The sequence below is a fragment of the Bombus pascuorum genome, chromosome 9 (assembly GCF_905332965.1).
Source record: "Bombus pascuorum chromosome 9, iyBomPasc1.1, whole genome shotgun sequence".
In the NCBI taxonomy this organism is placed as follows: Eukaryota; Metazoa; Arthropoda; class Insecta; order Hymenoptera; family Apidae; genus Bombus; species Bombus pascuorum.
This window is the reverse complement of record NC_083496.1, coordinates 16395689-16420717: the sequence shown is the minus strand read 5'-3', so window position 1 is coordinate 16420717 and position 25029 is coordinate 16395689. Positions and strand designations below refer to the sequence as shown.

Here is a 25029-nt window from a genome sequence, read left to right as displayed (position 1 = left end):
TAGAATCATCCTGAACGACCACGTGCATTGTTTCCCGCGACAATTAATCCGGTGCAACAACCGACCTGGTCTTTCGGCCACGTCGAGAAAGCGATATTCTTGCACAATGTTATTTTTGTTTGATAAAAGGGCTCGATGTTTCGCCTGTTTCGAACAACGAGAAGCGTTGTCCAATCGCGGCGAGCCTCGATGACACAAATGTTTTTCTGTCAACCTGGAAATTCATGACGCTTAAGTTTTGCGTTATAGACACACGGAGGAACGATTTTATTTAGCAACGAAATTTCGCTCGTTTGCAATAATGCATTGTTAGTTAAAAATGACGATATTCTACGTTGTCTGTGTAGTAAACATAAATTGATGACAAAGCACTGCTATCTTTAAACAATGGAGGAGAAAAGAATTGAAAGAGAAAATTGAAAGAGAAAAAGTTGTGTAAAATATATTACACAAAATACTTTTAAATATTCCCTAGTTTGCTACTTACAAGCTAGATAACAAGAAACAGGACTAGATTACTCGACACTTTATTTGTTGGAAGTATACTCAAGATTTAAATTACGGCTATTTCTTGTCAATTTCGAATTCTCCGTCAAAATTGAAATATTTATATTACAATAAAAATCTCTATTCGAAAAACACGTGGTATTTAGTATAATTCTTATTTGTACACTATGATGAAACTATATACTGCATGTAATTTTGTGACACATCGATATTAATAACATTTGCAATCTGATTCATTGTATGTCATCCAGACATCCAACAATATACACAGGTTGAAGTTTTCAGAGAACGAAAATAATCCATTGAAATCGCAATTAATCTATCTTTATCCAACTTAGAAATATTGTCTTCGTCTCACCTTCCTTCAACAATGCACCAGGAATATCTGGTAAACGTGTTCGAGCGCCCTTCAGCACCATTGTGTCAGGAATCGATGATTAACGGGTAACTCCAGAGTTGGAGAACACGGAAGCTTCGCAACCGGAAGACGATGAAGTTCCAGTTGGAAATGCTATTAAACAATCATCGGCCGCGATCAACGATTAATATATAGCGGGAAATATGAAGATGACACTTGTTGCTTGTCGCGTGACTCGAGAGGTACTGACAAAGTATATCGAGAGAGCTTAACGCCAAGAAGAGTCGCGATGTACTTTAAGGTTGACGTTATTTATACCAGATGATACAGGTTCGGCGTTATTTTGGGATTCGAACGAATACGCAAACTCATCGGTGAGCAGCGGGATAATTGAACATCGAGAACGAGGGTCTATGGATTGCTGAAAAATTGATTCGCTTGTTTACTGGTCGCTATTGATTGAAACAAGGAAGAACAGAATGTGACCTGATATATACATCTCCCGTGTCACTGATTTTATTATCGGATCACTTATTCGTACCTTTGGTTTAATAACTACTAATTAATTTGACTCTATTACTTGCCGAGCTTAATGTACCTGCGTGTATATCTATCTCATCGTTTCTAGGAAGTTGTATTTGATTGTAGTTGATTTGCGAAGCGTCAGTAATTAAAAATCTTTGCTGTAGAAAATAAAATAGTAATATTTATATATAAAATAAATTAGAAGATAAATTAATTTGTCCAATGATATTAGATTGACAATATGGGAAAAAGTTAATACAAAGAAAAGAGAAAATAACCATAAACTTGCAATTTCTGTTCCTAAAGATAAAGGGATGAATTTCGTATATATTCAAGTATATTTTCATTGTTTACCATTAATAAAACAATATACAGGATACGCTACTTCTTTACATTTGCACATAAGATTAAAATAATACGATACATAATATAATGTAATTAAAATATATAATTTGCATATACAATATTGTAATACATTATTTTAACTATACGTTGTTAAACGTACATACGTCTTTCGGTCTGTCTATCGTTCGAATGTTTTTCCATAAGATTGCTCTTTTTGATCAAGAAACGAAGGTGACAACGTTTAAACGAGGTAAAGCAAGAACACAACGTTTGATGTCGTCGTTGCCTCAACTCTTTTCATGTTTCAAAAATATACCGCCTTTGAGATTTCGTCGTTTCCCTCATTGCCCAGGACAACTCCACAAACAGTTAATCTTGAATTTTCTCGAATTACTCCGTGACATTTCACAAAGATCAAGCTGTCATTTAAAAATGGATATTTACGTGGTTTCCTGTATCTAGGAAGGCGCAAAGGTTTAGTCTATCTCGTCAAAATCTTGTCAAAGTCAACTAAATATTTCCTGACGCTCAAGAGCACTAAAGGTCACTCTTTATTGCCATTGCCTGTTCTCCTTTACACACACCGTGTTATCTTCGTAACTTTCGAACTTTACAGTTATTATATTTACAGAACTCCATTTACCTGAACGAAGATTCAGTTAGTGCTTGATTAACTGGACTCCTGTCGATTGAATTAATGAAGCTCTCTCGATAGAATAATCTGAATAATCTGAAAAATTACAGGTAGCCGATAGAGTTGGTGAACGTTTGTTACGTGAACGTCAGTTTTATTCATAACGATAAATTATGAAATATTAAAATGTGACTACAAATTCAAACAAGTGAAATGATCTAATAGATATTGAATACGTCTTGTAAAAATGATGACCTCAACAATAGCATTATTGGGTTGTGGATAAGCAGCAAAAATGTGAGTTAAGTTACTTATTATGGTTTCCCAATTTTTAATAACAATAAAAGCATTTTAATGCTTTAGGAAGAGACAATTAATCGATAATTAAAAACAACCCGTTGTGTTTCCTTCAAATTTAAACAATTTTTAAAACACTAAAAAAGACGACAGGGTGAAAATGCAACCTAAACTTTCGAATATTTTATTTTACAGTGGCTATAAAAAGTGTTTTCATTTACATTTAAGTAATCTAACTGAAATTACGACAAAACTACTCTTAATTATCAATGACATTAAACGAAGATTAATACGAACGCATTAACACCTACTTTTCAAAACGTTTCAAACAATCATCGATTCATCTGCTTAATAGGAACGATGGCTCGTTTGTAGAGACGCGAATAAAAGCTTCGTAAAATTGAACAGGGGCTCGTATCTTTTCAATTCCGTTATGATAAGGAACGCACTTCCCATCGAGCTGATGCGCCAAGTTATAATTCAACCGCGTTTACGATCGCGTTACATAGGATCCCCAGGAATAATGCATCGACGTAAAAATCGGTGGGCGTACGGAACGAAACTTTCCTTTATCGTAACGCGTTTCCCTTCCAGCAAAGAAAATTCCACTCTATTCTCGGAGCACATCAATTTTTCCAGCGTGCAAAGGGTATTCTCGTGTCGCTGTTCCGTTTTCTACGGTTATCCACAGGCTCGCGGATCGTATTTTTTGTCGGTCTTAGCGACACATGACTTTCTTGGGCCACCGACTATCTCATCAGTATGAAAATTAGCCCCAAATATCCGGCTTCTTAAATTGAAATCCCACTTTGAAAGTCGAGTGGTAATAACGCGCTGTTCCACCGGAGCTGTCACGAAATTTATCGTCGGCTGGTCCAGGATACTGGTTTTAATGGAACATTCGAACTATTATTCTGCAGCTGGAGAGGAGATCTTCCGAGTTTGTATGTAGGTCGTGATGAGATTGTCGCTGATCGCTTTTCTTTTACTACTGGTAGAATATTTTTCATCGACATTTTTACCGATGTAATCATTACTGTCGCGTCTCATTATACCGCTAATGAAATTTCAATTATATAACATATAAGTACAATAGGAATATAACAATTTTCTATGGTAAGTGTTTAAATAGCTTCGTGAAGCACCTAGTATACCTAGAGTTTTATGATGTCTGACTAGTGTGTGTCGTCTTTCTATTATGTTATAAATCTCAACTATTTCTTAGATCTTTCCTTTTTCCTTTGAAAATTCTATTCACGAAGTCTTAACATTAGAATTATTGATAACTAAATGAATAGGATTTGGAACTTGTGCCAAAAATGTGTAGGTCACCACTTCTAAGAAAACTCTACATCTTTTAGTTTTCTCGAGCACTGAAGCCATCGACAGCGTATAGACAAAAGACTGGGTCGAAGGCAAACCATAAACAGTAGATAGGCGACGTTGGCTTCAGGGTTTTCAGTCATAGGGTAGCACTGCTAGCGTGCGGATCTGGATCAGCTCAATTACATTCCAAACTTTGTATTTATATTTTCTATATATTTTCTACCTTACAATCTACCCACGCGTTCCTTTGTATTCACATACATGTAATAAGCTCAACAGTAGGAAAAGATATGAAGATCACATCGCGCAAATTTGTTGATTTTCTGATCTTAATGTTATCTTAGGATTAACCAGGAGGATTATAATATGGCATAATTGAAAATGGAAATAACCTGTTGAATCAAGAGATGTAGATCTTTTAAAAATGGTTGATAAGCCGATAACGTCTTATGGAATTATTATTTATTCAAATTTCAAAAAATGGGTCAAATTTATAATGTTTTTATAAAAAATTACTGCGTAAAATTCGTAAAATTCTAATAATAATATTTAAAAGCTCTCCTTTCCTTTGACATCGACATCACGTTGATACGGAAGAACATACGACAAGCAAGCTTCCATTGAAAATAATTTTTTACCAAGCAACATATGACCGGACATGCGTCAACAGCTTTTGCGCTGCGTTATAATTGTGACGCAGAGACTAATCGATTAAGACATCATCGAGCTACCATGGACGCGACCATTAAGTACTACACATTCTTACAAGTTTTACGGTGTCGGGCAGTTCGCCTTTATGACATCGATTTGTTTGCCAATCTATATGTCACGACTCATCGTAAAGAATCTTACGACAATCATAGAGCAAAAGAGACAGAATTACGTTACGATCATCCTGTGATGCCATCGTCGTTTAACTCGAGATGGCCTATAGTCGCAGAATTATTCTTCGTTCTACTTCGAACCGGACGTTTATCGGCGTTTTACCATTATGTTCCTCGAAACAGAATCTCTGTGCATTCCATTTGAAATGCGACCAAAAGCTATAACTTCCTGTTCGAGTTAAACAGAACGACTTATGTATTTCACTTGCACGTAAATTTTAATATCGTCGTCCTGCTGGAACGCAAGTTTTATATCCATTGCCAGATGTTTTTGAACTTTAATGTCATTTTTAGGATTCATAATGTTATCCAGTTGACCCATTGACACGAATAATCGAATGTTAAGCAGCTTGGAATATTATGGCTCCTTCTTATTAATAAATTGCCGATGTTTATGCAAATTCATAATTTTATACGCAAGTAAGGAAATGGGATCTGAGCAAATATTATGTACACTCCATGCTTTTTTGTTAAAGTTTGAACTTTTAAATTTCCTACAAATGCATAAATATCCGCAGTTTACTTACTAATTTAAATGTCTTGTTAGCTGTCGTTCTTCCTACATTTTTGCGCTTCTCATATTATAATGAAATCCTAAATGTGTTGGGGTTGACAGAGATAGGACAGGCAGAGTTAGGAGAAGCGTGTTGGAAAATAGTAATTTTGATTGAGAAAAACTAGTATACAGGAACGTTTAACGCGAAAGAATTAGTATGCCAATAGATTTTAATAGACTATGAATATGCAGATTTTTACCAACATAATTTAACAAAATTTACTTTAGACATTTTTCTATATCAAACTCAAATATCCCACAAATGCGTAAAAATCCGCGATCTACCGAAAAAATTAATTAATTAAAATAATCTTCTATGTTTTCGTAAAACAAGCAGCTAAATAAATTTTTTCGATTCAACACACCGTGAGAAATAAAAAGAGCAAGAAAAGAGAGCAAGCGGGCCATCGAATCACCGTAATCCCGTTGAAAAGCAATGGAATGCCGAAGAAGAGCGTGCAAATTGGTCCACATCGTCGTTAACATCCAACTTCACCTACCTTCCAATTTCCCGTTGTTGACGAGCAGCGAATTGTTCGACTTCCTGGACGAATTCCGCGACATTTGGCTGTGACTTGGGCTGCTGTCAGTGCTTTTCTTCTCAATCACATCGTGACAGCTGTACGAGGTGTGCTGTATCGTCAATATAGGATGGACGCTTCCTTGAAGCCCCCAAACGGATGAAACACAAGAGAGGATATTGCCAAGTGAGTGGTCGAACGACCGAACGAACGATGGAGGTTTCTGATTTATCGTGGCTCCGATTCTCGATTTACTATACTGGCAAAGCAACGCCTAATGGATGTTCGTGGGGGTACATTGCGTTTCTGACCGCTTTTGTCTCCGATTTCGATCAATCAGATGCACAAACACGGATAAACCGACACCGAGCATTTAATGTGCGCGCGTTGAATTTCCCGTAACAGCCGACATTTGCCCGACAGAAGGACAGAGTTACCCATATTGTCAATAATGCCGCGTTAAATATTATTCCATTTGCGTTTGCAATTAAACCAGTCATTAACGAGACTTTCGATTTTCAATAGTACGGTTGCCAGGCATTTCGATGGAAATGATAATTAGAGGAGCAAGTTTTCGGTTGGTTAATTGGACCATTCCCTCGATTGGTTAAAATTGTCTTCGTTTATGGTCTTGGCCCATCGAAGGAGAACTAGACAGAACTCTTATACTTTCTGTTACGTTACCTCGCAAATAGTTAGGACTTTTTCGCACATCTCTTAAATGAAAATAAATATTTCTATCATTTTCTCATAAACGTTTGGTTACCATTGCCCTCTGGAATTTGCTATTATTCTCATGACACATTTCATTGCTTCAAAATAATAAAACAACGTTACTTATGGGATTCTCTAAATTTATGTATAGAATAATTGCAAGTAACGATACAATAATAAATCTCCTTTTCTACGCTTTCATACAAAGCAACCGATGAAAGACGATCAACCAGAAATTTCAGTTTTCAGGGTTCTTTGATGTCGCACGCGGACTAAACTAAAGTCAGACTAATGATTTGCTTCCTCTCGCAGTTTCCACCTTATCTTCCTCTGTTTACGCGGAAATTTCACAAAGAAAGTTCTGCGAATGACTAAGGAATATATCGTAACGCGAATGACTGGACAAATAAAATCATTAGTTTGAAATATCTCCTTCTCTTTCACAGTGAAATGCTCTTTCACGTAGATTGCTGTTGCGAAAGAAAATTGACACCTTGGACGATTTCGCGGCAAGATTAAATCATCAAATGAAACCAGTAATCATTCACGGCGACCCACTTTGTACGATCGATCGATTTTTTCCGTGTCATAACTTTGAAACTCGCGATTATACATAGCACTGGCCGGTGACAATGTCAGAAACGTTTGGCCGCGCAATGTATCATTCGGTATTAGAGTGTGCGTGAACCGAATAAAGATAATCGACGGTTGTTTTGCCAGTAGCGTTCTTCGGGATGTTCGTCAATGTGTTAAATGGTAAAACGATGAAATTGCTTTATTTATTATATTATCGAAAATATGACGAATTACTTGTGTATTTAAATGGTAATAAATTAAACTTATCCATATGAGATGTCGTTTCATGAAAGTTTGAATTTAACGAGCCCATAAGGAAGATATGAAACTCTCATTATTGGCTGCTTCAAACGATCAAAACATAAAATTAAATTTAGAAGAAGTGTCATGTTTGTACATTACGTTTGTACGTAAAAGGTAAAGTAAAAATTAAAAACCTTATCTATTCCATCTGGAAAATATTTTAATGCGACATTTATAAACATATTATTATATTTTTGTATTATATTATCATATGATAATATTTCAAATTACTTAAAAACAAACTGTTTTGAGCTCTATTCCAAGAATTTTTTAATTCTACTGACAATTCTTATAAATTTACAATAATGAAATTGTTGAGTTATTGATCAAGTATAGATTATTTCGAAGAAACTAGTTATGAGCGCAGTAAAGATGACATTTCATATGCGCTAACTGGATACCCTAAGTTAACATTTCCTTAAAGTTGTGATTTTATAATTGTCTACAGTGCAATTATAACAGAGGCATGTATCAAAAGCATCTATTGTCTAATCCTCTTGTATCCCGCGAGGAACAGCTAGTTAATGCAAACATTTCAGTCGGTTTCTCTCTGAGTTAGAGGAAGTTAATGTTGCATAATGTCCCTGTAAACGCGCGCTGGTGAAAGATGATTCAGCGCGTTTACGTGCACGTATATTGCGTTTACACTGTAAATACCTTTATCAGGGACCTAAATTTATCGTCGAAGGACATTCTAAATAGACCTTTCCTTCGTCAACGTTTCAAGGATTAAAAGGCTGCGAGTAATTAGAAGCAATAATAGCTTTCTCTCTCTTTATAAGATTTGAAAACAGTGCATGTATTCAATTTGTTTAACAATATTGGATTAAAGAGATTCTATTTTAAATAACTCTTCGATGATTTGGCAAGTTGGATCATTATCACGGGCGTTAAATATTTATAACAATACTGTAGAGATTTACGCAAATTGATATTTTTCTGTCTGCGCACCTTTAAATTTCCCACGGATGCATGAAAATCCATAATGTAATACGAATAATAATTAAATTTACTTGAACAATAATTTGAATTCTTTTAAAATTTTACTTCAGTCATAGAGTTTGAATAGAAGTCATAGAAATTGATATCTTAGAAAATAGTGGATGTTGAATATTTGTGTGATTCGGTGAAAGATGAAACGTTCATTACCTGTGCGTGCTCTGGTGGAGGCTTCGCTTTCCGTTCTATGGTGTCCTAAGGCTTGCAACTTCTCCGTGAGACCATGAATTTTGTCGGCCAAGGAAGAACTATGTCCTTCCGACGACGTTCCACCAGGTAAACCGGTGTTGTTCACGTTGCTGCTGGACGTTGTGTGAGACGTAATGGCAGCACAGGCGGTTGTCGACGATAGCACAGCCATTTCCTGATACAGAAATTATCATCCTTGGTAATTTAAACGAACACATGATATTTTAATGATTTAATTGACAAATTATTATGAAGAACTTAACGAAACTTTGAGTAGTATAATAGATTGGATATTGATGTTATAATTTCTCCAACACTATTTTCATCTCCTTCCCTTTCAATAGCTATTATAAGGTCACCCCTTTAAAAAAAGGAAAGGATTTTTTAGAAACTAAATAGAAAAATCTTACCTTGAAAGCTTTTCCATCGACTCGAGACACCTTCTTAACGAACGATAAAAAAAGATGTCGTGAAAGTTCGTCGGGGGTTGACACTTCGAGATAGGTGTCCAAAAATTTACGAAATCCTTCGTAATCGATGTCCTGAAACAAGAAGATTCATTCTCAGTAATATGTTGATAACATTTATTTACAAAATTTCAACATAAAAATAAAATTATCCTAATTGGCGTTGTAATTTGCTATATAAAAACGAATGACAGTAACTTTAGTTATTATAATTTCTTCATCTCGAAGTAAAGTTTTCCTTAATCGGGGAAGTGATCAAGGCGTAGCTCATCCGCTGATAAATGCGACACAAGTCGATTATTTATGCAAACCTGGCAACTGCGAACCGTTTATTGCTCAACCTGATCGATAGTACTTAATTTAATTAATCATCATCCCTGGAGTCTGTTCTCGAAACAGATTACGGCTAGGTTTATCACTTAAACATTATGTTGATATAGCAAATCCCAATTGCACTACCAAATCTCCATTGAATATCGTCGTAGATCATCGTCGCTTTATCACTGTTATTAAACCGTCACGCGAACGTCACAACAGCTCGTTTTCATTGACATTTAAATTCGTTTGAAAGTTACAAATATCATCAATATGTGTCACACGTGACTCAAAGTCTTTTCAAATTCACAGAGGTCGTTCATTAATAGCGTTAACATTCAAAGCTATTTGAAGATTTCGCAGAGTCATGGAAGTCGTGTCGCTGAAGTTCAAAGTTTAAAGATGACGAGACTCTTCAATGATAATTACTATGTGAACAGTAAACGAAAGATAAAAATGTTAGAATAATATGTGGCTTTTTATAAACGTAAAACAAGTTATTATATTATATTCGCAAAGCGTATTTTGTAATCTTGACAATACTTGCCAATTAGTATTCGTATTAGGTCGCCCGGAAAGTTTCTTTCGTCTCATAAGGTGATAATAGATGAACAACAATTTCTGTTTTATATTATCAGGTCTGTAAGTATGAAACCGGAATTTGCCTATAGATGGGCCTAGCTGATAATGTAGTTATCACTAAACTGCGTCATTGATGCCAAAAGTCTTTGTTGACATCTCACAAACATTTTCGACTTACAACGATACAAGTTTCATACAACGGCATAGTTTGTAATAGCGTTGAACATGTCGAATTTTGTGCCTGGAAACTACGATTTGCGGACAGCATTGATTTTATGTTACCATTTGGAGAAAACTGCTGCAGAATCGTATCGAATGCTTGTCCAAGCTTACTGTGAGCATGCTCTTGGTAAATCACAGTGCTTTGAGTGGTTTAAAAAATTCAGAAGTGGCAATTTCGACGCGAGGAACGAAGGACGTGGAAGACCACCGAAAAAGTTTCAAGACAGCGAATTGCAAGCATCGTTGGATGAGTATGACGCTCAAACGCAACAACAACTCGCTGATCGATTAAACGTGACACGAGAAGCCGTCTCCATACGTTTGAAAGCCATGGGGAAGATCCAAAAGGTGGGAAAATGGGTTCCACATGAACCGAATGAAAGACAGCAGGAAAACCGAAAAACCACTTGCGAAATGCTGCTCGCCAGATACAGAAGAAAGTCATTTCTCCACCGAATTGTGACTGGCGATGAAAAGTGGATATATTTTGAGAATCCTAAGCGTAAAAGATGATGGGTAGCTCCAGGCGAACCACCGACATCGACTACAACACCAAATCGCTATGGACGGAAGACAATGCTCTGTGTTTGGTGGGATCAGAAGGGTGTGATCTATTATGAGCTGTTAAAACCTGGCGAAACCCTTAATACTGAGCGCTACCGACAACAAATGATCGATTTGAATCAAGCTTTGCGAGAAAAACGACCAGAATATCAAAAAAGGCAACACAAAGTAATTTTGTTCCATGATAATGCACCATCGCATCATTTTCATACAATAAACGTGTATTTTCTATATAAAAATTCCGGTTTCATATTTACATACTGGTATTTTATCGAACTAGGTGTGATCCATTTCGTTCTATTTCTATTATTATGTTCGTAATAATAATATAAAAATTTAACTAATATAAAACGAAGAACATTGTGCGTCTATGATTTCCTTATAAAACGAAAGAAACTTTTCGGACAACCTAATATGTACCACGAACGTCCCCTACTCGATCTTTCCTAATCAAGCAATTTAATGATGTCCAGAATCTCCCCAGCATACATATTAACTCGATAATAGCAACAGCCATCTTGTAATCAGCGATGCTGAATAGTTTACTCGGGACTGGTCGATCTGGATCAACTGCTATTATACATGGATTATGCGGCGATCTAAATCCTGTTAACGCGTAAGCTTTGTGCACACAAAGATGGTAGTACGGTGTTCGCGGGTGAAAATGAAATTCTGTCGCGCTTCGAATCACCATACGAGAAACTGCAGGATCACATAAATGGCTTTTGATCCATCGAATATAGGCAGTTTTCCGAATAGATTAAAATCATATTGGCGATTGTACGTTGGTAATACGAGTGAAAGATTTCGGGACAAAAAGGATAGGACGAAATGAAATTTTACCAGAGCTCGGATAAAAGTCATTCGAGCACCTGTATAATGAAATAATTGCTTTAATTGGTTTGATATTTCCCTCGTCTGTTGGCATACCTGTTGATCAAGATTACGGCTATAATACTGCTGAAGAGCAAATTGCTTAAATACAGAAAAATGCTTTCAAGCGAAAAAATGTAAAAGATTCGTTGTAACGAAATTAATTATATTTTATGTATTACGATATTATATATTTGTTACGAATAAATAATATGTGCGCCAGGAAATTACTTTGGTGCGGATAATTTTTAATTTGAATTGTTAAACATTCCATTATTTTGATGCTCTCCCTTGCTATTAATTAATTCACTTTTCGCTCGTAAAATTTCGTTTCGTAACCCGTACATAGGCTGATATTTTAACATAATCGATAATTGCAGATGCCTTTTAGAGCATGTTCGCACGAAATTAATTAGCATTCATTAGTTGTCGCTTATGAATATCAGTTATAACCATCCAGGTTGTTTGTTACAATTAGAACTTGACGAAGGATCTCTAATAATGCGTTTGTGATATCACAGATGATTAATTATTGCGGCTTGTTCCTAGACTCCTCCTTCGTTATTAGAATGCTCGTTATACATACTATTACTTTAACGACTTATCTTGTTCTCCATTTATTGCTCAATAAATATTTCTACGATTACTTTTTATACACTCTTGAGAATTATGGATATTAAGCGCCGAAATAAATGTAAAGAAACACTTAGATTACACTTGGAATTGATATAAAAATAGTCTCAGATTTATTTAATATGTGATTTACAAGATATTCGTCGATACAAATTTGCACGCGTCTCAGCATTCTCTTTGTTTCACCATCTTCTTTACCACGCTACCAACGCAACAGTTGCATTCTTCTGTTTTACGAGACGCTGCGTTCGCACATACTCACTATTTTTTTTTTTGTTTTTTTACAATTTGTCCTGAAGGACATTTGGTAAAGTGTTATATCTCATTGGTAAATAAAAAAATAAAATAAAATAAATATAGCCCGTGGGTGGCTACCCCCAGCGGGGTGCCAGCTTCGTTTTTTCTAAGTTATATCTTTTATGATACTCACTATTACACGACTAATCTAGTGTAGCACACAAAATTACACATATTTCAATATACACACACACTTAAATTTCGGAGCATAATAGGTTTTTATATTTTTGAGTTTTATATGAAAATTCTTTTCAGTCACAAAGCAACATTAAAAAGAAACAAGTTAATAAAAATGTACTTATCATTTTTTGCCGAATGATCTTCAATTAAAAATGTAATAAATTCAGCGGTAGACTGATATGTTTAACTTGCAGACTGACATTTAACAAATTCTACCATCTACATTAGACTGTACATTTCCGAAACAAAACATCCTCTGTACAGAACTTCAATGAAGCCATTTATTCGTCAGCATGTTAAACAGTCTATTCATTTGGTACAACCGGCATTTGTAATTTCGCATCAGAATTCAGGACGGCCGGTCGCCGAAGTCACCGACATCTTCTAATTGCTTGGCCAAGTTAATGAGGAAACAAGTCTACTACGAGTCGCTGACGACCAACCCAGTTTCGCATTTTATTTGAACAGATCCGTTCGAGAGCGATATTTATCGATGTTCCCTTGCCGAGGACGGAGGGCGTTGCCTTTTACCATTCTTTTTCTCTCCTTTCCCTTGCTTTCTTTCTTTTTCTTTCTTCACGTTGAACTGAAGCGCCACGGACGATAAAGCTTTTCGACGGATCACAGTTGCAAAACGAAAGGACACAGTTACTTGGCCGCGAGCGACCGATAACGCAACACTTTCGTCCCCAAATAAGGGATCATCTCCAGAGAAGAAAAAAGAAAGCAATTTCGATGTTACTGTTCCGTAAATGAAGTCGAAACGACGTGTACACGTGTCACAGTTTTGAGAAGGAAGGAAGATGCTGCATAAAGGTGTCCTATATTGTAAAATATTATTTCGAAATTGTGATTCACACTCTGAGATTCGACAGTTTCATCTGTTTATGTTTTACATTGCTTTATACCGCAGAGAGTTATTTCGTGGAAATATATTTTTAGAGTAATCGATATGATAATACGAAAAGAATATGGAACATTCTAGTTTTAAAAATCTTTCCTTTATTTTTCTTTTATCTAAGTGAAACAGATTTAAAATAGTTCGCCATCATTGTGAGAATCAATCGAAACTATGCTAGTCCGGCGAATGCTGGAATTTACTACTTAACAGGCAAAACCTGATCGTTCGCTGTAGTTGTATTCTGCTTACAGTTTCTACGATATTTACAAAGCGACAACATTGCGAATGTCGTTGATTTTACAAACATTCTTCAAGCGAAACAACTGATTCAAACTTGTCCTAACTTCAACTAACTAACGATTGTGCTTGGGTCGCGGTTTACGTTTTACTCGCCGGTTAATTAAGGCAAGTGCATATACGACATCTTCCTTAAAAGACTCGTACAACTTTAACGATTCAATATAATTTTCAAGAAAAACTCAAGAGGCTGTCTGTTCAATAGATTGGAATCTAGTTGCGGTTACATATACTTGTGAATCATTTAAAGTTCGATTGGCAGGTAAAATGCCTGTTACGATATCGTACGATGTAAAAAAGTTGTAAAAAGCAGTTCTTATGGCAACCTTCCAGGTGTGTTCAACGAACGAAGAGGAAAGAATATTTCGAAACGATGTTATAGAGTACAACATGAAATATTTTATAAAATCTTATATTAATTTTTCATGAAATTATTACTTATGAGCTTTAATTATATCGTGATAATTAAAGACTTATATTATAAAGACACGTATCACCTAAAAAACTATTTTCGATATTCCCTTTAACCTACCAAAGACGATATTAACCATAAAATCAATACAAAAGGTTGCAATGCAAACATCCAGTGCAAAACTTCCAATTCCGAAGTTCAACAACAGAATTCTTTGCGCGAAGTTCCATCAAGGCAATTACTCTAAGAAAGCAAAATATTGTTCCGAAGGATCAGCACGGGTTATCTAGAAATTCTATTTCACGCCAATCAACGATCCAACCTAAATTCCTAATTCCTAACTTTATCCAATCTCATTATCCCGCCGAACAAAAACAGACAGAAAGAAAGAAATAAAATAGAATAGTCAGAAACTAAAAAGAATTCGTAGAAAAGAAAACGATACGAAAGGTGTTGAAAGTAATCGAAATACTCTAGAAATTTTACTTGAGAGAAAGATGAGATGACGGTGAACAATAGCAGAGCGATTCCTTCAGCGATCGCAAATCGAGCGTAGTCATGGATTATCCTAGGATATACGATCGTACGAATGTCCCGGAAACTGGTTCACGTTCGTTGGTCGCAGAAATATCCGCATGAATGAGACAGGACAGGACCATTAAGCTTTGGGAAGAGACAGTCTGTAGAACTCGTGAAGGGCGAGAACTCGTACAGGGGTGAGTTTGAAGAAAGATAGAAACGAGGTTGTTCTCAATGGTCACGTAAGGGGATGCTGGTGACGTCAGTGGGCCGATGACATCATCCTGAGATCGTCATAACCTCGATAAGGCTGCCGGGTATATAGGTCAAAGAGAGAAGAGAAGGATATGGCACTTGGATTCGTAGGAAGAGGGTGCGCGGGATATTTTCAAATGTCACGTAGACTATCGTAAAATTGACTCATTGCCCCGTTAATACGTAACATGGAATCAGGAAAAATGGCAACCAGGATCACGGTACCTTCTGTGAGAGCTGATTTTACGATGAGCTATAGCTGCTAAATTATGGAAGATGGTTGAGATTTTATTATGGAGAATTGTAAATTCTAACGTCTTGTGTAACTGGAGAAATATTTTTGTTACGATAATTTTAAACAAAGATAATTGAACAAAATATAGTGGTCGATCAGGAAAGAAACTAGCTCTATTGAGAAAATCTATTGGTTTGCCAAATTTGGGTTTAAACGATGGTAAATTTGGAAAATGGTATAACTTGGAGAAAAACAGCAAACGTACAGTATTGTGGAAAAGCATTAATTTAATTTTAAAATGTATTTATTTGATTATCGAGGTATTTTTTAAAAATGTATGGAATCATGAAAATGATAAATAAGTGTAATAAAGAGAAAAACTTATCCATCTATTTCTATGTAGTAGTGTATCATTATGAGATGATTATCCTTTGAAATTTTTGCATGCAACTATATGTATAAAGGGTGTATCGAGAGTTCTGGAAGTGCTGTGAGAAGATTATTAAAGTCTCTTGAATCTGTATTCATACTGAATCGCATGCTAATCTATTTTACTTACCATATATTCATAATTTATCAGCAACATTCTATCAACGCTACAAACTATAATTTAATATCGATCACTCGCGTATTTCGTAATATCTATCCAAATCCTTTAATTCGCACATCTCTTGATGCTTCAGCTTCTAACGCATCGTTTGCAAAAACGAAAAGTTCAAATAATAATCGATGTTACAGCACGGTAAGCGGAAATTCATTAAACTGAAATAGGTGAAAACGTTGAAACCGTAACGCAGTTTTAAAAGCAGCCGATTATCTGTTTAAATATTCCAATTAACCAGCAGTAAGCGGTTCGTTAATCCAAATCCTTTAATTCTACCGCATAGTTAGAGAAGGAATTTTCATTCACCAACCGCGCGTTACGAATCGTGGTTAAAACTAACTCAGCACGTGTTTACACGTATTATATGGGCACCACATAGGGTTTGATCATTTGATAGGGGGGTGGAGCACAGTGTCAACAATTGAGGAGCCAGGAATAGCTCGATCGTCCATGTACTTGGTCTATAAGGAGACCTTAAAGGTTGCCTGCTACGAAGGTGGGTTGGTTTCAATTAAACCTCTTATGGAGAGAATCCACACCTTGCTCAAACATAATAAGCTTTTCACCCCTATGAGTCTGGGTGAAGTTCTATAATGATATATACTACTCGTTTTCCTCGTTATAAGGAACATCCTTTATGCTCTGATTAAAAGAATTTTCATACCCTGTTGCTGCACCAGCTGTGACTGATCAGTTAATTGCCTGGTGAAAACTGGCAACGGTACAGACTCTATTGGAAATTGCGAAATTTCAACTTCTAGTTGCCTATTAACTGGATTTTATTACTACGATATGGTATAAAGTGAACCATGAAAGTAATTGAATACTTACTATAGAAAACTTTTATGTCCATATCGTATGTGTTATATAAAACATTTTGAAGTTTCGTTAATGCTATAACGAGACACAGAGTATCGTCGTTATATACGTAAGATATGAAACCAATTTGAAAATGTATGTAGCAGATACACGATATTTATTGCAAACATATATTTAAAATTACCATAAAGCACGAATGGTCAGATATAGTAAGTGTTAAAGATGGTCTCACTGAATATCGACACTTGTTAATGTAATTGATTGTTTGAATCGTTTTTTCATTCAAAATATATACTTCTACCAAATATTTTGTAATTTCTATGTCCATTTGCAGATTTATTTTAAACTTTATGATTGTGATGATCGAGTCACATCGTAGTGCCAATTTGAAACTTCAAAATGTGTCGTGTGAGTCTAATAATATGTTCATAAAACGTTTCTACGGGTATTCGAATATTTTATTACATGTAGTGGCAAAATAGGAATTTTTTTTAGTTACTGATAACCATTATTAACGGTGACAATATTATTTTGTTACCAATAATGACGGCAAAGATTTTTGTTTCGTTAGAATTTTGCGAAAAATCTGTTAATGCAACGAAATTCGAAACTGGTGGATGTTTTTACCTAAAAAGTAGTTGTGAGAAAATAGTTTCTAGAACATCGTAAAGCTTTTTAAGTTTAAATAAGAGTAACAGCAAGAAACAAATCGTGTTAGTTGAATAAGTGAAACAACTGAAGCGGGAACTCATTATCGCGTTTGCATTGCAATTGTTCTTCCTCTGGACGTGATACTGAAGAGCGCGTACATCGATCGGAGAGATAACGCAAAGAATGAATCAAATGGAACGATGAGAAAGTTACGTATCAGTATTGTGACTTATTCAGTTTGAAATGGAGAAGAATATCTCCGAGATAACGGTTGTATTTCATTTTTAGTTTTGAATATAAAATGTACAACGACGGTAACCAGCTTCTCTTACAAAATCCTCTATGTACTTTACGGCGTTGAAACTTATATACATCTAGGATATTGATCTTGGCTCTTCAAATAGTTACGTGGAATCTTTACTTTGGATAAGTTTTAGAAATAATCGGAATTTTGATTCTAGTTACGATTAATCGCTCCTGAAATCATCTTTTACTCTACGTAACTCTATATTGGTTATACAATCGAAGAATTATGAAATGGATTCCTGTACCTACTTTACAATGACTAAAGTTTAAAGTTTCACTGAAGACTGTCTTGGTTTAATTAGGTTTATTAAGTTATACATGAATATAGGAAAATTATATTTTATAAAAATAAACTTTAACAGATTTATACAAAATTTTACATGAAAATTTAGTCTACGCGAATACTTGTATTCATCGTTGTGTATCTTATAACACATGTACATATGTGTGCCTCCATATATGCCTTATAACGTAAAGTACTAAATAACGTAAAATTTATTAGAGTTTTCCAATAAATGTAACGCGTAGGTGTTCTAATACTTCGCCAGTGAACATCGTCGAAAGTAGAATTCTTCGCAACTTGGATCGACCTTGTTTCCACGAGCACATCTTTTATCTGGCTGTATGAACCAGTCAGTTGTTCGAGCTCGACGAGATTTATGCTTCTCGTGCTTCTCTTTAAGAAACTTCCAAGTTTCATTGGTAGCCCTCACACAACCGCTTTTGGGTCATTGTCTCGATAGGGCGTCGCTTCTAAGGGTTACCATAAGTGAATCACGTGTTCGTTAAACGACGACAAAATGGAAGCTACTAGGATCGAACTTATCCTCCGTGTTAGAAAAGTTTCTTCTCTCTTTCTTTTCCTCTCTCCTTTGGATGCTTTCATAAAGTCTCTCCTCGTTCGAGCGGAAAATATTTGTTATTTTCGAGAAGTTCTCTCACGAGCTCGCGGAACTTTCGATGAAAGTTTCAAGAGCGGTACCGTTGTGGAATTCGTGAATAAAATATTCGAAGGGAAATTACGGGTTGTATGATTTTCCAGGGAAATTGATACGGTTAAGCTGTTCGTTCAGCCAACATCAGAGGCATCGATTTCGTCGGTAACGTTATATAAAGTCGTTCGAGTGTTCGTAGAAGGCGAGTAAGCATCCCTGGATACTTTTTAAGCCAATAGCCGGTGGATTACGGTGGAAGTAGCTCTCCCGAGTAGAGTGGTTCGAAATGGAGGCGGAGGAACCTGAATTTCCCGCCTTCGGATTCAATATTGTCACGAGTCGTGCTCGAGAAAAGACTGGAAATGGAGAATAGTACCATCGATGTGCTCTCCAGTTCTCTGGACAGCTATTAAATTTTCGAACTGGATCGTCTTCGAAATTACACGCATGGAATAAGAATGAATCGCGTTCCTTGGCGCGTGAATATCCATTTAACCTGACAACTTTATGTTGAGCAAATGTAACATGATTTGTAAACACTGCAGTCGATTTTTCAAAAATTTCAATTCTCTATATATTTATATTATCATTTATAAATATTTGGACACTTCACATTGTTGCAAACATATAAAATACAGATAAGATGGAAGTTTTTGAACTATTTTCGGCCTCTTAACCATTTTGACATTAAGCAGCCATATGTAGCTAGTAGATATCGATGAATATCCATTTAACCTGGTTTAACAACTTTGTGGCGAGGAAATGTAACACGATTTGTAAACACTGCAGTCGATTTTTCAAAAATTTCAATCCTCTATATATTTATATTATCATTTATAAATATTTGGATACTTCACATTGTTGCAAACATATAAAATACATATAAGATGGAAGTTTTTGAATTAATTTCGGCCTCTTAACCATTTTGACATTAAGCAGTCATATATAGTTAGTAGATATCGATGAATATCCATTTAACCTGGTTTAACAACTTTGTGGCGAGGAAATGTAACACGATTTGTAAACACTGCAGTCGATTTTTCAAAAATTTCAATTCTCTATGTATATTATTATTTATTATGATTTGGATACTTCACATTGTTGCAAACATATAAAATACAGGTAAGATGGAAGTTTTTGAACTAATTTCGGCTTCTTAACTATTTTGACATTAAGCAGCCATATATAGTTAGTAGATATCGATGAAAATAATAGTTTTATTAATCAGTATAAATAAGAAGGCGGATGAAAATTGGTTTTACGGAGATACCTGAGTTAAGTAAATTTAAATGTGCCTATACAATGTTTGAAATACGTGTTTCTAGCCACATTTTGAAAGTTCATATAGATTTTATGTTAGTTTCCCATTATACGTGAACATAGAACTTGAGTGATCCGGGTATATTCCTTGTTTTAGTTTAAACTGAGTTCAAATTATGACAAGGGATAAGAATTAATAACAGAGAAACGCTCTTCAATCATAACGTTGAAAGTATGACGAAAATATCAACCTCCTGATTAAATTGCACCGGTGGTTATCGAATGCATAAACAATACAGAATTTCAATTCAGATTCTTCCCTTACATTTACTCTAGCATTATATTACACAAATATTTCTAATAATTCATAGATTTTTGGGTCGCGATATTTGGGAAAAGTGTAAAACATTGCTTATGAGAACTTAAGTAGTATAGATAAATATATATGGCTGGACGATTGCCCACAAGGTACAAACGTACTCTATTACTTGATGGGCTTTGGTAGGCCAACATCATAAGCGACTGGCCACGGTTCATTGGTGGAATTTACCACGTGGAATGCCAGGAACGGACGGCTGGTCAATAGCTGGGATTCCAAAGAAGAATTGCAGCAAAAATTGGACGTTTGTACAACATAATGCCCCGATAATAATGCTATAATGATAAAAAGAGAAGCTTGTTAGTAACATTAAGGAAAATGAAATGTCCGAGTTGGAAGTAACATTCATGAGCAGCCTGCAGACAGGTTTAATGCGCGCTTCGAGTTTTACGCATCGTAGCTTTTTAAATTCTGATATACAGACTATTCTTAGCCGACCCCTTCTTACCCATTTGTCAGTTTATTTGAACGTTTCTAAACGGGGGAGGGGGGGAAGCAACACTCACAAATGGTATCTATATTTGTTTTAATCAATCTAAAATATGGTTTAGACTGTTTGCCATCTGTCAACGAATCGATCTTCGAATCCACGAATTTTCAACGTTCTCCGTTAGAAACGGAACGAGACTGTTTGATCTCTCGATTTAGTTTTGTGATGAAAAAAAAACCCTTTTCGTCGCGGACACGTGGGGTTAAGCCTTTTTCTCCCTGGTTCTTTTCGCATCCTCTTCTTCTTTCTTTATTTTCCATTTCCACCTACTTTTCTTCTTCTCTTTCTCCAATTTCTCAAATGTTGAAGGCCAACTTTTCATCTAGTCCTTTAATCCGACACGATCTAATATTATGTATATTGCATATACGTGCATCTTTACTAAATTGCTTGCGCTATGTCATTGCTCTGGAATATATTTCTTCCATACATTTGTACTGCTCAGGTAACAATAAAGTTCTATTGTACGGTTCAAGTTATAACACTGAAATACTAAAAATATTTCAAATAATTAAACAATTCCAGAAAATTTAAGTATTATTGTGAATATTATTATGAAATCTAATCTTTCTATATTTTTTTTCATTATATGAATTAGAAATACTTCTAGAAGTCTAAATAGTAAATAATAAATAGATTCTAGAATAAACATTACCATCAAGTTCAAAAGTTCTCTACGTTGTTTATCATCACATGAATTAGGAAGATCACTAGTACTTATTGATAGATATTAGGAAATCTAATCTTTCTATATTTTTTCTCATTATATGAATTAGAAATACTTTTAGTAGTTTAAATAGTAAACAGGTTCTAGAATAAACATTATCATCAAGTTCAAAAGTTCTCTACGTTATTCATCATCACATGAATTAGGAAGACCATTAGGACCTACTGATAGTTATTATGAAATCTAATTTTTCTATATTTTTTCTCAGTATATGAATTAGAAATACTTCTAGTAGTGTAAATAGTAAATAGTAAATAGGTTCTAGAATAAACATTACCATCAAGTTTAAGTTCTCTACATTGTTTATCATCACACGAATTAGGAAGACCATTAGTACTTATTGATAGTTATTATGAAATCTAATCTTTCTATATTTTTTTTCATTACAAGAATTAGAAATAGTTCTAGGAGTCTAAATAGTAAATAATAAATAGGTTCTAGAATAAACATTACCATCAAGTTTAAGTTCTCTACATTGTTTATCATCACACGAATTAGGAAGACCATTAGTACTTATTGATAGTTATTATGAAATCTAATCTTTCTATATTTTTTTTCATTACAAGAATTAGAAATAGTTCTAGGAGTCTAAATAGTAAATAATAAATAGGTTCTAGAATAAACATTACCATCAAGTTTAAGTTCTCTACATTGTTTATCATTACACGAATTAGGAAAACCATTAGTACTTATTGATAGTAATACTTTTCGTATAACATAATAAGTAATAAACTGAAATTGAAGAAATCTGGTGGGAAGAATCGAATGCTTCCGATGTTGCTTTCTGTATTGTTTATTGAGGAGGTCAGTGGCACCCTTTCTCGAGTGCGTCACTCGAAAGGGAATAATTGCGTAGGCACACGCGTTAACACCGAGCATGAGAGATAGACGGGTACGTATCATCTAAATATACGGTGGACTGGTTGATGGTCCGAAAATAGCTAGGCTTCTCTGTTTGTTTCTGTCATGACGGCTATATGCTGTAGTACGCACTATTCGACGCACGCATTCATCCAGCATCCGGGTTTTCTCACAACATTTTCTCTCATACACGTATTCAACATCTTGGAATACAAGCAATAGAAATATATACGTTTGCTATTCTTCTTTCTTTTTCTATATCTATTCGAAATATTCTACACCGATAAACATTTACACTATAATCATACTAACTAGAATTATACCAATGAATCATTTTTCATAGAAATTTTAATAATTTTTGTTGAAGTATATGAATAAAGTTCTGTTTCATCTCTTGCATTATTTATTTTTTCATATAATCTTCATCCTCATCTCTTTGGTACAAAATTTATATTTTGATTGCTGATACCTGTAAATACGTTTTAAATATCTGTTGAAATTCGAATGATGGGATTCGGCGGAATATTTCATAATTTTGAGAAAAGATATAGTCCAAATCGACCATAAGTTGTTATAAAGTTTACAACCAAAATCTCTCCTTTTTCCAATTGATGTGTGTAGGAGCTGCTCGGATATATGTATGATCGCGATAAACTGATATCTAACACATACTTGGCTTGCACATAACTATAAAACATACGCGAGAAAATCTTTCACGTGTTAGCCTCTGTAAGCCCTTCTATTTTAGAGACTGCAGAGATCGAAGACATTCGAGTCAGCCGCGATATTACGTGTTGTCAAATCGAAGGAGGTTGGTCGTTACGTGCAAGGTATACGATCAAGATGCGAGACAGCGTTTCCGAGGATAATATACATATATCTGTGGAAAAGGGGCTGGCCACTTTTACCGCAACCATCGCTTGGTCGCTTTCTTGGTCGTCGGTCTCTTTCTTCGCATTAGCTTCTTAATAGAATAAGGAACGAGATTCTCGCGGCAGCTCTCGAATTACGTGGTTCAGGATTTATAAATAAACAAGAATTCTCGAGAACTCTTGCGTTTCGCATCGTGGAAAGCCAAGTTCGCAAGCTTCTCGCAACCTCGACGAACGACCTCGATCCTCGCTCGGAACACAAATTTTGGCGTGTTATTATGTTAAGTATTTTAATGAGATACTTCATTCGAGTAAAAGTATTGTTTCTCTCGACATACTCAGTCCTTTGTGAATCAGCAATTATCTTTAAAAGTTCATGTTGTTTGCAGTAAAGGACCTTCTTCTTGCGTAACGACCACTTTCACTGCAGATTTCTCTTCAGCTCCGAATTATTGTTTTAATAACTTCTGGCTGATCATTCCTCTATTCGTATCGACGATTCTCTGACTGAAACTACTGTTGTGTTCAGCGTGTATTTTGTAAAATGGCGATCGTTTTTTTTTAAGGCAACGTGGAAATTTTAACGTTTAGGACGATCGTTTGATTTCTGTCACTATGAGCCTCGAGAAGAGAAAATGAAAATCATGCTTGGTATTTCATATATACTTCTGTATTATATGCATTCTGTGATATATGCATATGTGAGGAACAATTGAAATAAAAAAATGAGACTTCAAATTTTATATCATTTGTAAGCACTGTAACAATAACTTGTTAATTCTTGATTAATGTCAAACGATAATAAAACATTTCATTGTCTTTGTTTCACTTTATTCATTGCCCTGGAATAAAATTTTATACATAGAATTAAAGCGATTTTCTACGATGCATAGTACTTTTTTTTAATTATTTAATTTGTACTTTACAATTTGTCCAGCTGGACATTTGGCAAATTTTTCCAACTTAATCGCTAAATAACAATACCATCTTCGAGTTTGACTATTTTATTTCTTTAGTGAGGTTTTTTTCTTTTTTAGTCTTCTTTCTATGAGACTTTTGCTCGTTTCGATGTGTTGCCGTTCTTTTCTTGTATTTTTCTGCGAACCTACCGATTTCTTCTTTGATCGTTGCTATTTTTAAGTCTCTGCGTATATCCTCTTCTATGATGCATACTGATGATACTTTTCAAGGACTAAGTTTTCTATAATTATTTATATAACTAAATATCCGAATTAGAATGTAAACCATTTCGTTCTAAACTAATTATATCCTATTATTTTACAGTCTATTCATTTTGGCGGAGAAAACGAGCAGGAGTTGGCGCGTTCGATAAAACCCGCGAATATCGGTTCACCGACCTAGAACCAATGTATATTCACGGCCCGGAAACTATGACGTCATTGTTCTCATGGAAACGGGAGTATGGGCAAACGGTGACGTCACTAGCTGCAGAGCTCGGGCTGACGACGGCACGAAGGTCGGTGCACCCAACGCCTGCATCTGGCATGCATCTGTGCAATGACGTCACTACATCATTTTCTTCTTACCGTCCACAGATGTTTACCTCGTTCTTTCAGCGACTCAATATTCGAAAATATCGCGACTTTCCATTCTAACGAACCATAGAACTTTTGAAGTT

At 35.3% G+C, this 25029-nt stretch overlaps 1 protein-coding gene across 1 annotated transcript in view; it reads right to left on the bottom strand.

Moving 5' to 3' along the window:
* Positions 1-25029, bottom strand: part of LOC132911039 (diacylglycerol kinase 1) — a 151045-nt gene that overhangs the window by 12260 nt on the left and 113756 nt on the right. Inside the window, exons 4-6 of the mRNA XM_060967368.1 lie at positions 9145-9276; positions 8696-8909; positions 5933-6094 (exon numbers count right to left, since the gene is read on the bottom strand). Of these exons, the coding sequence (XP_060823351.1) occupies positions 5933-6094; positions 8696-8909; positions 9145-9276 (508 nt within the window). The remainder of the gene's footprint in view (positions 1-5932; positions 6095-8695; positions 8910-9144; positions 9277-25029) is intronic.